Below are 13,568 nucleotides of genomic sequence, written 5' to 3'. Positions count from 1 at the left end.
ATTATGACTTTTCAAAAAACTAATGAAAGCATTCTTAACTGGCCTTTTTCTCTTCTTTTTTTTAAAAAAAATTTTTTTTTCCTCCAGGGTTATTGCTGGGCTCAGTGCCTGCACCATGAATCCACCGCTATTGGAGGCCATTTTCCCCCCTTTTGTTGTAGCCTTGATGTGGTTATTATTACCATTGTTGATGTTGTTCATTGTTGGATAGGACAGAGAGAAATGGAGAGAAGAGGGGAAGACAGAGAGGGGGAGAGAAAAATAGACACCTGCAGACCTGCTTCACCGCCTGTGAAGTGACTCCCCTGCAGGTGGAGAGCCGGGGGCTCGAACCGGGATCCCTACGGTGGTCCTTGCGCTTTGCGCCACGCGCGCTTAACCCACTGCGCCACCGCCCGACCCCCTTTTCTTTTTTAAATATTTTATTTATTCATGGAGAAGATAGGTGGAGAGAGAGAAAGTATCAGACATCACTCTGGTACATGTGCGGCCGGGAATTGAACTTGGGACCTCATGCTCGAGAGTCCAATGCGTTACATACTACACCACCTCCAGACCACTTTTTCTTTTTTGTCACATGAAAATGGGAAATACTGGTCTGTACTATAGATAAGGGTGATAGGAAAGAACCTGTCCACACTTAATGTTCAAGAAGGAAGATTACCTGTCACTCAAGATGACTCCTTCAGCTTCTGGTGGTGCAATTGAGAGCTGGAATGGAGTGTTGAAGTAATGCTGCTGTTCATCTGATCGATGCACAACTTCGCCACCTCTCACCACCAGAAAGCCCGAATCACCAAGGTTTGCTGTGTGTAAGCGGTGGCTAGTTCTGTCTAGCACCACAATGCAGGCAGTACTGCTACCTACAAATAAAAATCACATGAAATTAGTCTCCTAGGCTGCCTCTGCAATGCATTTTCATAATTTCTTTTTTAATTTTTATTTGAAACATTTATTTAAATTTTTTTATTGTCTTCATTTATTTATTGGATAGTGACAGCCAGAAATTGAGAGGGAAGGGGACACCTGCAGAGAGACACCTGCAGCCCTGCTTCATCACTCATGAAGCTTTCTCCCTGCAGGTGGGGACCAGGGGCTCGAACCTGGGTCCTTGTGCACTGTAACATGTGTGCTTAACCAGGTGTGCCACCACCTGGCCTCTATTTTTATTTTTTAAATGTTTTTATTTATTATTGGATAGACAGAGAAAAATTGAAAGGAGAAAAAGGGGGCAGAGAGGGAAAAAGACAGAGAGAGACACCTGCAGCCCTCCTTCACCACGCGTTAAGTTTCCCCCCCCTGCAGGTGGGGACCAGGGACTTGAACCCAGATCCCTGCACACTGTGGGGTGAGCACTTAGCCAGGTGCATCAATGCCTGGCCCCCATTTTCATAATATTGCAAAGAGTAACAAGCCATAAGTTGAATGCGTGCCACATTCTTTGAGTTAACATGGTGGGGAAAGAGAATTTACATTGTAGGGGTCCAGGTGGTAGTGCAGCTGGTTAAGTGCACCTGGCAAAGTGCAAGGATCCTGGTTCGAGGCCCCCCGGCTCCCCCCTTGCAGGGACATCACTTCACAAGTGGGAAGCAGGTCTGCAGGTGTCTTTCTCTCCCTCTCTGTCTTCCCCTCCTTTCTCAATTTCTCTCTGTACTATCCAACAAGGGCAATAAAAATGGGAAAATGGCTTCCAGGAGCAGTGGATTCATAGCACAGGCGCTGAGCCCCAACAGCAATAACCTTGGAGGCCAAAAAAAAAAAAAGAATTTACATTGTGTACAGTAGTGTGTCAATAATTTGGATCCCTCTACTTGCAGTGACAGAAAACAGTACAAATGACTGATATTAAATCACACCATTTTGTTTCAGTAATGCTATGATCTATGCTAAGTGTTCAAACCCTATTGCGAATTAAGATTTATTACTTAAATGCCAGGATGAGAATGTTATGTTTTTTCTGACATTTCTCATTAGTCACTGGCAGGAAGCATTCTCTGCGAAATTCACTAACATTTAAGACAGGGCACATAACTGTAATTTTTAAGATTTCCATCTGCTGAGGTCATAAAACACTTTTACTGAAGAATGACTCACTATGGATTAGTAAGAACAATTCTCACAGGTATTTTTATGGAATCAACCTGTCCAATTTACAGAGACTACTAATGCTCAAAGGGAAGAGACCAAATTCTAAGCAAACAGTAAAAAGTTTCCATGTGCCTTGGCAACAGAAGGCCTGCAAACTAAAACAGAAGGCCTCAAACTAAAAGGCTAGTAAGATCGCTTTCAGAAACTAAAGTTAGGGCGGGGGTAGATAACATAATGGTTTGTGGTTATGCATAGAGACTCTTGTGCCTGAGGCTCCGGAAGTCCTAGGTTCAATCCCCACACCACCATAAATCAGAGGTGATGCGTGATTTGGTAAAACAAACAAACAAACAAACAAAAAATACTAAAATTAAACCTATGCCTACAGAAAAGTGGGAGAATAAGCAATTCACCACAAACTAAATGCAAGTGGTATTAAATATAAGAAAACAACAACACATTCATCCCACCTTTAACCATTCTGCCTACTAATGCAACAAGAATCAACAGAAGAATGTACAGTGCTGACAAGAGGACAGGGAACATATCGCCCTTATCCACGCTGATGGGAAAGCAACCCAAGGTTGCTAAAGGTCAGCAGAGCCTTAAGTTAAGCTCATTTTAAGAGCCTTAAGTTAAGCTCATTTTAAGCTGGCTCACCAGGTAGACTGGAAACATCTGGGGGGGCCTTCACAAGTTTGCTGCAATCTTTCTTTCTGTCTCTCTGTATCCCTCCCCCTCTAAGAGAGTGGAGGAGGAGGTTGCTGGGAAAAGTGCAGTAACAGAGCCCCAGTGATAACAATAACCCTGGTCGAACCCCCCCACTACCTTTTTTTTTTTTTTTTAAAGGATCCCCAGCTCCAGCCCCCGGCTGCCCACCTGCAAGGGGGTCGCCTCACAAGAGGTGAAGCAGGTCTATAGGTGTCTATCTTTCTCTCCCCCTCTGTCTTCTCTCTTCTCTCGATTTCTCTCTGTCCTATCTAACAGCAATAACAATACAATAATGATAACAACATCAAAATAAGGGAAAAAAAAAAAAAAAGGCCTCCGGGAGCAGTGAATTCACAGTGCAGGTACCAAGCCTCTGCAATAACCCTGGAGACAAAAAAAAAAAAAAAAAAAAAAAGAAAGAAAAGAAAGGAAGAAAAAAAAAAAGAAAGAAAGGAAGGAAGGAAGAGAGAGAGAGACTAAGGGTCTGGATGGAACTGCCAACACCCATGTCCAGTGGAGAAGTATTTATAGAAGCCAGACCTACCTTCTGCTCCCCATTAAGAATTTATGGTCCATACTCCCAGATGGATAAGGAATAGGGAAACTTCCATTGGAGGGGAGGGGAAGAGAGGGGATATGGAACTCTGGTAGCCCCACTACCTTTTTGAAAAGCATGATCATTTATTTAGAAATCCCACTTGTGAAAATTTGCCCAAGAAACAGAGATGCAAACAAGACTAAGTACAAAAGCAGTTAAAAATCAAGAACTGGAAATGAGGTGAACATCTGGAATTAAAGGAGTGGCTAAACAAATTACAGTACATCCCTATAATAGAAGGCTATACACTATTGCACAATTCTTTGAAGTGTAGATTTCAGAGCCAGCCTGCCTCTGGCTATGTTCAAATGCTGGCTCTGCCACTTAATAGCTCTGAAACCTGAGGCATATTATTAATCTGTGCCTCAACTCCCTCATCTATAAAAATAAGTTTAATGCTTCACAGGTGGTGAAGCAGGTCTGCAGGTATCTGTCTTTCTCTCCCCCTCTCTATCTTCCCATCTCTCTCCATTTCTCTCTGCCCTATCCAACAACAACGACATCAATAACAGTAACAACTACAGCAGTAAAAACAAAAAAAAGGGCAACAAAAGGGAATAAATTAAAAAAAAAGTTTAATGGTAAATACCTCATAGAGTTGTCTATGAAGATAAAATTAAGCCACACCAAGCACTTGTAATACATTACAATGAATGTTAGTTATTTGATAACCATTAAAATTAAGTAAAAGGTATTTGAAAATGAAAGACAGTGTAAGTAAATTGATTACAAACGTGTATTAAAGTTTCCTTTAAAAAAGTACATCAGCTGCATGGGCAAGCGGCTCAGGAGACCGAGCACAGGACATGGATGCATGAGAATTTAGAGTCAATTTCCAACACTGATATTAGAACAGAACAGTGTAGTTGCTCTGTCTCTCTATAAATGATGAATAAACCTAAAAAGACTGAATTAACCATAATTTTGTGCTGCCAGGACTTTAAACTTTCATGATTCCACTGCTCATGGTAGACTCACTTTCCCCCCCCAAATACAGGGCGGCAGAGGAGAGACAGAGAGGACATCATGATGCCACTCCACTGCTGTGAAACTTCCCCTTTGCATAGTGCTCCCATGTTGTGGCTAGGGGCTTAAACCCAGGTCCTGGCACATTCTAACAGGTACATTCTAGTAGGTGAGCTATGCTTGAATTTATTTTAATTATTATTTTTTAAGGTCAATGGCAGGCAAAGACTAAACTGTTAAAATGATAGTTAAAAAGGCAAGACAAAGGGCAGGGGTAGATAGCATAATGGTTATGCAAACTGACTTTCATGCCTGTGGCTCTAAAATCCCAGGCTCAATCCCCTACACCACCATTAAGCCAGGGCTAAGCAGTGCTCTGGTTAAAACAAACAAACAAACAAACAAACAAATAAATAAGGAGAAAAAGTAAGCAAGCAAGAAGGAAGGGGGAAATAAAGAGGAAAAGACACTGGCAACACGGCTTCACTACTCATGATGCTTCCCCTTAACAGGTGGGATTTGAACCCAATTCTTTGCACACTTTAACATGTACATTCAACCAAGTATGCCACCACCTGCCCTCCACCCATCTCAATTTCTTAACAAAATCAAGAATAAAAGCACCTCATGAAGTTTTCGTAAAAACATAGTTGAATCAATCCCAACTGCCATTATTTTATGCAAAAATATGCACAGAAAAAATATGAAGTATAACTAAAATATTAGTATTAGCCCCAGTGGGGTTATGGGTAACTGTTAATAAATTACCTTATGAAAAACATAACTTGATATGTAAAAACCAAACATACGCATTTTACCTATTGTAGTGTTCAGAAATTCAATTTCTTTGTTACTTACAGGTTTAAGCATGGATAGTAACCTGACATAATGTTAGGCTACCTAGTTCCTATCCACTAACTGTCAAAGAAAAATAAAGGTACTGTAACTGACAGTCTTCTGATACAATTTGCTTACCTCTTTTATTAGATCACCAATTACCCATCTTTCCTGACTCAATGTACAAATATTCCAATCATTTATCACTAATAGAATCATCAAACAAACGAATTTCTCAAGTTGGTGGGATTAACTAAGAACAAAAAAATGACAGCTGAGTAGCAATGCCTTGAAAAGTCTGCTACAGGAAGGGCTCATACTGACTCATGACAAACCAAGGGTATCGTTTTGCTTCCCTTTTGGCAGTAACACAGAGTTAGAATCAAAATGGTCTTTAGAGAGACAGCTAAAATATGTAAAGCAGCCTGGGCTTAAGTATACACTCTGCCTCTTACCTCTTCAAATTACTGATGTGTGCATGTGACTTGGGCCCTCACAGATCAATAGTGGGAGAAAAGTTCATGCCTGTGTGCTTGGAAAGGAACAAGCAGGCCAAGAGGAATGAAAAGAGGTACAGAGACAGGAGGTTGCTCATATGACACACACTTTAGCATGCTCAAAGACCGGAGTTCCAGCCCTAGGGCACCACATAGGAATTCCATGCAAAGCAGGAAGCTAACCACTATGCTGTGGTATTGTTCCTTTTCTTTCTTTTGTTATTTTCAGCAAAGCACCACTAAGCGCTGGGTTATGGTGGTGCTGGGGACTGAACCTGGGACCTCTTGAGTCTCAGCTATGAGTCTGTTGTATAAAACACAATGTTCAATGTTCTCTCTCTGGACCTCTGTCTTTCTATTCTTCTTCTATTTCTCACTCTATCTGGGAAAAAGGGAGAAAGAAAATAGTCTACTAGAAGTGGTGGAATCATGAAGTCATGAAGCCTCAGCAAAGCCCTGGTGGCTGACAAGCAATAACAAAAAAAGAAAAAGAAAACAGGTATTGAGAGAAACAATGCTGATTTTCAAAAACTGACATATCCAGACAGGCATTCAGGCAAGCTAAAATGTAACTATTTTTTTTTTAATCAACCATCATCAGTAAACAAACTACTACCAAGCTTTCTGTGTGGCATTAAGAGAAAGTCATACAGCCTTAGCAGGACTGGTCCCTCAAATTCTGCTGGCTTGCTAGCTTCACAAGACCTAAATTCACTTAAGGGTTTCTGAGGGCATACATGTCAGCAGCAATTAGCCCTTGATGTTAACCCAGATCTAAGCAATTAGAAATTCTCAAAGCAAAGTGGTTAAAACCATGTTTGCCTTTTATGTTGAGATCACTCTACAGGCTTTTTAGCAACTGCTGGATTAAAAAGGATCATCTAATCTTTAAGTTATCATTATTTATAAATGTATCTGAGATGCAGTAAAATTTAGTAGCCATTCTGCCAAAATATGCTTAAGTTTACTTCTAAGCTGTTTAGAGATGTGTAGACTAGGTCAGAGAAGTGTGTATGTGTCAGATATGTTAACAAACTGTTTTGTTTTTGGTTGTTGGGAGAAAAAAATGACTATATTCAATGTATGAAAGGTGTCAAGGATTAAACCTGGAACCCTGCAGCCTTAAGCATTAAAGTCTGTTGTGTAACCATTTGTGCTATCTCCCTGGCTAAATCTATTTTATTCATATCTTTCAATTACAAAGGAAGGGTAGGAAGGGAAAGAGAAAAACAAAGCTTTTGAAGTATAAAATCTACTTACATATACACTCCTTGCACATGATAATATGTGTTTTTTACCTGGTGTGCCACCCCTTGGCTCTACCATTCCTTTTTAAAATACATTTTTTTTTGCTACTGATGAGACTTTCAGATTGTTCCCAATTTTCTAACAAACAATACTACTATGAATATTTTTACAATAATATATATATGTATATATTCATGCTTAACTTTATTCTGGGGAGGGGTTAGATAATATAATGGTTATGCAAAGAGACTCTCATGCCTGAGGCTTTACAGTCCCAGGTTCAATCCCCTGTACCACCACAAGCCAGAGCTGAGTAGTGCTCTGGTAAAAAAATAAAATAAAAAATAAATAAATTTACTCTATAATATCCATCTAGTTTCCAAACTGGTCATATCATTTTTGCATTCAATCCAAGCAGTATTAAGTATCTGGTTAACTTTATAGCTTTGCTACCTAAATAGGAAGTGTGGGGGGCAGGAGGAAGGGAGGAGTGGGCTGCTGCTTATCTTGAATTTGTTTTTAGGTATCTCTGAGAAGAGCTGATTAACCATTTGAGAAGAAAACACCGAAGATATTTACTTACCAAGCAAAGGTACTTTATTTTGCAGCAACTCACAGTAGCTTGTGGTAAGGATTCCAATGGGATTACTTGGGACAAACCGTCCTTCTTTTACTAACCGTTCACACGTCCGCATTAAAGTCCCTGAGAACTGAGATGGATCAACTCCATAGTCTCTCCATCCTCCTACACCATCTGCAACCCCTGCAAAAAAAAAAAAAAAAAGTAAATGACTTTGCAACTTCTCAGGAATTCTTACCAATTTTACCATATATCATATATACATTTACCTGGAAATTCAAAATAAGTGCTGAAGTTTAACGTGTTATATACTGATATTTCCAAGTTAATTTCTCTTCTTAGACTCTGATCTTCCGTATACTAATGAATAAACATGAGAACTACCATAGGGAGGCAATGCCTACCACTCAACAGATGAGGTTCAGCAGGGTCACCATGTCTATACAGGAATGTTATTAATCTTTGTTGTAATAAAAAAACTGATTTTTCATTTTTCACTTGTGATTAATAGGTTACCAGATTATAGAGATTATAGTCTATAGTTCCACATCACACTCACCAAAATTCTGTGTTCCCACCCTCTCACCTCCTAAAGATAATCACAAGAAAACTGATTTTTTAAGAGTGCTATGATACTGACAATGTAACTGAGCCAGCACTTGCATTCATTAAGAATGCCAAAGTAGTAAATATCTAAATCTGAATATTGACCAATAGTTGTATAGTAAAGAACAAAATAATGAACATATTCCATTTTCTTTCTTCCCCTTAGAGAAAATTACTTCCCTGTACTCCTGTACAGGGCTGCACTGCCCAACAGAATTACTATCACATGTGGCTGGCTACTGAGCAGGTGAAATGGGGCTCATCTAAATTGAGATATGCTAAGCATAAAATGCACACTGGAGGGGGTCGGGCGGTGGCGCAGTGGGTTAAGCGCATGTGGCGCAAAGCGCAGGGACCAGCGTTAAGGATCCCGGTTCGAGCCCCTGGCTCCCCACCTGCAGGGGAGTCGCTTCACAGGCGGTGAAGCAGGTCTGCAGGTGTCTATCTTTCTCTCCCCTTCTCTGTCTTCCCCTCCTCTCTCCATTTCTCTCTGTCCTATCCAACAACGAATTGTGTCAACAAGGGCAATAATAACCACAACAAAGCTACAACGAGGGCAACAAAAGGGGGGAAAAAAAAAAAAAAGGCCTCCAGGAGCGGTGGATTCATGGTGCAGGCACCGAGCCCAGCAATAACCCTGGAGGAGGAAAAGAAGAAGAAGAAAAAAAAAAAAAAAAAAAAAAAAAAAAAAAAAACGCACACTGGAAGGCTGAGGAGACAGCATAGTGCTTTAAGCAACAGGCTCTCATGCCTGAAGCACCAAAGGTACCAAGTTCAATCCCAGCACCACCATAACCCAGAGTTGAGCAGGGCTCTGGTAAAAACAACAGAAAACCAAGAATACCAAACTGAAACTTGAAAACTGTTGCTTTAAAAAGATGAAATATCTTACTAATTTAGATTGTCACATGTTGCAATATTTTTATAGAACACATTATAAAAATTAAGCTCACCTGTTTCTAAATTTAAATGATATGTATGGTTCACATTATATTTCTACTGGACAGCATTGGCATATAATTTTTTCACATATCCATAGAACAGTTAATAAGGCTCCTTTAGCAAGAAGGGAACTAAGTGTTCAAATATGTCAATAAAATATCAGTCAACATCATACCATTTCCTATTCAGCCCCTTGCAAAACACCAAGTTAGCTACTCCTTTCAACATTAAGCTCAATTTATCTTTTATAAGGCAAAATAAACTAAGAACTAAAACACCATATATAGCAGATATTTGTGTGTATATATGGCCTTAATACATAGAATCAAGGCTTTACATAACCAGATATAAATCTTTCTGAATCTATAAGAAGTACCTACAGCACCTGTCTAGGGAATATAAGCAACCAATGAAACATTAGCTTTTTACTTCCTACCATATTATTTGAATTTTCATAATGAGCATATAGATTTTATAATTAAAATATTAATTAGGGATCTTAGGCTTTTTGAGCATAAAACATCCTCTCCAGGGAGTCAGGCGGTAGCACTGCTGGTTAAGCGTACATGGCTCAAAGGGCAAGGACTGGCGTAAGGATCCCGGTTCGAGCCCCTGGCTCCCCACCTGCAGGGGAATTGCTCCACAGGCAGTGAAGCAGGTCTGCAGGTGTCTATCTTTCTCCCCCTCTGTCTTTAACTCCTCTCTCCATTTCTCTCTGTCCTGTCCAACAACAACAGCTATGACAACAATAACAATAACAACCACAAGGGTAATAAAATGGGGAAAATGGGGAGTCGAGCAGTAGCACAGCAGGTTAAGTGCATGATGGGCCTAAGGAATCCCGTTCCAGCCCAGGGCTCCCCACCTGCAGGGGGGTTGGATTGCTTCACAAGTAGTGAAGCAGGTCTGCAGGTATCAATCTTTCTCTCCTCTTGTCATCCCCTCATCTCTCGATTTCTCTGTCCTATCCAGTAACGATAACAACAACAACAAGGGCAACAAAAATGGGAAAAAATGGCCTCCCCGATCAGTGGACTCAGTGCAGGCACTAAGCCCCAGAGATAACCCTGGAGCTAAATTAATTAATTAATTAATTAATTAATTAAAAAATAAAAATAAAAGGCGAGTGAGAAGCATTTTCATCTCTCTGCTTTGAGCTATTTAAGTGTTCATTACATAGTTTTTGATAATGATAACAAAGATCTTCCTGCCTGCTGTGTGGCAAGTAAGTCTTTCAGAAGTGGATGGACCAAGAGCCTTGACTCCAGACTTGCTGTCAACAGGTAGCCATGCACTTCAAAGGGTGCGAGGACATCAAGGTAAAAGCTCTTATGGATGTGGGAGAAGCAGTCAGGGGGGAAAAGAGAAGCCTCAAGGGTGACAGGTCTACCCCACCAGGAAGATCTCTTGTTTTTACCACTTTTCCTGTTTTTTCAAGTAGCTGGAAAATTTGGAGTTTTTCTTCCCCCTTTTTTTTTTTTTTTAATTTTATTTATTTATTCCCTTTTGTTGCCCTTGTTTTATTGTTGTAGTTATTATTGTTGTTGTCGTCGTTGCTGGATAGGACAGAGAGAAATGGAGAGAGGGAGGGGAAGACAGAGAGGGGGAGAGAAAGACAGACACCTGCAGACCTGCTTCACCGCTTGTGAAGCGACTCCCCTGCAGGTGGGGAGCCGGGGTTCGAACCGGGATCCTTATGCTGGTCCTTGTGCTTTGCGCCACCTGCGCTTAACCCGCTGCACTACAACCCGACTCCCTTTCTTCCCCTTTCTTGCCAACAGAGTTATCAAGTACCTACAGGATGACTCCACTGCTCCTGATGCTCCCAGACCCCCTTTCTTTTTCTTATACAGAGAGAAATTAGAGAACAGAAGGGGGAGCAGGAAAGAGAGACATTTGCAACACTGCTCTATTGCTCATAAAGTTTTCACCCTGCAGGTGGAACTGGGGGCTTAAACCTGGGTCCTTGGGCAAGAAAACCTATGCACTCAACCAGGTCCTGGCTGATTTGGGAAGTTCTGACTTGAAGACAATTTAACAGGAATTTCTTCTGAGGAATTCTTATTTCTCCCTGGGTAACATTTTACTACAAATTAAAATGCTACAATATGCATTAAAACATAAATGCAGCTGTTATTCACAGGAGCTAGAGAGTGGAAGCAGCCTAAATGGCCACCATCAAATGACTAGCTAAAGAAGTTATTGTATATATATTCCATGGAATACTACTCTGCAATCAAAAAGATGATATTGTGTCTTTTGGGACAAAATTGATGGAACTGGAAGTGATAATGCTTAGCAAAATTAGTAAAGAGATGAAAGACAACTAACTACCAGATGGTTTCACTCATATATGGAATCTAGAAATATGATCTACATGAACTTGGAAAAAAAAAAGCCCAGTAAAACAAAACTGTAAGACTTGTGAGAATTATAGTGGTTATTTTGGGAGGCTGGGGATACAGAGCTTTCGTGTTGAGTGTGGTGTGGATCTATACATTGTAATCTTATATCAAACTATTAGTAACAACACACACACACACACACACACACACACACACACACACAACGCAGCTGTAAACCCCACATGAAACTCCATCTGAGGAGCTGTCTGTCATGTGTTCTTTTCAAGGTACTGTCTGCTTAAGGAAAGTTTCTTCTCAACTCAGCTCTGATCTAAGAGTCACAATTAACTTTAAATAAAAATGAGTTTCACTGGGACACCGGCGGTAGCTCAGCAGGTTAAGCGCATGTGGCTCGAATCTCAAAGACAGGAGTAACGATCCCGGTTCGAGCCTCTGGCTCTCCACCTGCAAGGGGAGTCGCTTCACAGGCGGTGAAGCAGGTCTGCAGGTGTTTATCTTTTTCTCCCCCTCTCTGTCTTCCCCATCTCTCTCCATTTCTCTCTGTCCTATCTAACGACAACATCAACAACAACAACAATAACAACTACAACAATAAAAAACAAGGGCAACAAAAGGGAAACTAAATAAATTATTTTTTAAAAAATGAGTTTCATTTACAAATGCCCTTCACCGGAAAACCATTAAAATATGAGCTAGCACTAGGAGTAACTCCTGGCACTCACTAAATAATCTGTCAGCAGGTTACAGAGACTGACCTAACATAGCCCTTCAACATTAATCAGATTTCTCCCAGAATAGAGCGCAACCTTTCAGGCACCTGTTCCTTTTTTACGTAGAAAAAAGATCCTAGGCAAACCTTTGTAGGTCAAATCTCTCTAGAGGAAAAGGAAAATCAGAAAGCACATAAACTTTTCAATAAAGGTGTGGTAAAAAAGCCTTAGTATATAGCACAGCTATATACAAGATACTGGATACTGTACAGCAAACCATAACAAAAGGACTTTTCAAAGTTAACCCAATTAACAAATAATGTGATGATAACATTAACTATCGATTGTCTTTTTGAACCCTAAGACAGCAGGAACCTCACATCTCCACTATAGATCCCCTACTTCTCCCAGTCCTGGAACCCTTGGATAGGGCCCACTTTCCCGTATGCGTCTCCCAATCCATACCAAATAATATTGCATCCGCCAATCACAACCTAACCAACGCAACGATTGCCACCTCAACATGCTTCACCTCAGACTGTGTCCAGAGACTTCACGTGTGGAATGACCCTTCAGCTTCATTACTCGGGTGAGACCTTTCCTTTTATAGTACACTCTAATTTCATCTCAGGTGGTTCACCTTCTAACAAAGTCCCATAACCTAGATATACACCAGTTTCTGTGAGAGAGAGCTTATGTTCACACGTATCCATAAACTACTGCAAAATATATACCTGAAAGCAGAAGTACACTAGAGTTTGCAGTGAGTACCTCCCTAACACTTCCTCTCCACTATTCCAAGCTTGGGATCCATGATTGCTCAACAATTTGTTTGGCTTCATATGTTAACTCTCTTTTCAATCACCAGGTTCCAGATGCCACCAGGATGCTGGCCAGGCTTCCCTGGATTGAAGACCCCACCAATATGTCCTGGAGCTCAGCTTCCCCAGAGACACACCTTACTAGGGAAAGAGAGAGGCAGACTGGGAGTATGGACCGACCAGTCAACGCCCATGTTCAGCGGGGAAGCAATTACAGAAGCCAGACCTCCCACCCTCTGCAACCCACAAGACCCTGGGTCCATGCTCCCAGAGGGATAGAGAATGGGAAAGCTATTGGGGAGGGGATGGGATATGGAGATTGGGTGGCGGGAATTGTGTGGAGCTGCACCCTCCCATCCTATGATTTTGTTAATGTCTCCTTTCTTAAATAAATAAATAAAAAGAAGGTAGGGATGGAATAAAAAAAAATGTAATGGCTATGCTATGTAACCATTTTCAAGAGCAAATGGTTAGCAGTTACAGGGCACATTGAGAATGAAGTATGCCTTTACTTAGAAAGTGGCATTCTAACCCTGGAAGGTGTTAGCTTTCCACAGGCAGGTAAGTGTAAGGAAAGAAAGAATGGCTGACAATTAGG

At 40.9% G+C, this 13,568-nt stretch overlaps 1 protein-coding gene across 1 annotated transcript in view; it reads right to left on the bottom strand.

The window, feature by feature from the left end:
- PPTC7 (protein phosphatase targeting COQ7) overlaps nucleotides 1–13,568 on the bottom strand; it is a 55,538-nt gene that overhangs the window by 13,512 nt on the left and 28,458 nt on the right. The window contains exons 2-3 of the mRNA XM_007529045.3: nucleotides 7,529–7,708; nucleotides 665–863 (exon numbers count right to left, since the gene is read on the bottom strand). Of these exons, the coding sequence (XP_007529107.1) occupies nucleotides 665–863; nucleotides 7,529–7,708 (379 nt within the window). The remainder of the gene's footprint in view (nucleotides 1–664; nucleotides 864–7,528; nucleotides 7,709–13,568) is intronic.

Source organism: Erinaceus europaeus, chromosome 6 (genome assembly GCF_950295315.1).
Source record: "Erinaceus europaeus chromosome 6, mEriEur2.1, whole genome shotgun sequence".
Taxonomy (NCBI): domain Eukaryota; kingdom Metazoa; phylum Chordata; class Mammalia; order Eulipotyphla; family Erinaceidae; genus Erinaceus; species Erinaceus europaeus.
The sequence above is the reverse complement of the archived record's forward strand: the minus strand, read 5'-3'. Positions and strand labels throughout refer to the sequence as shown.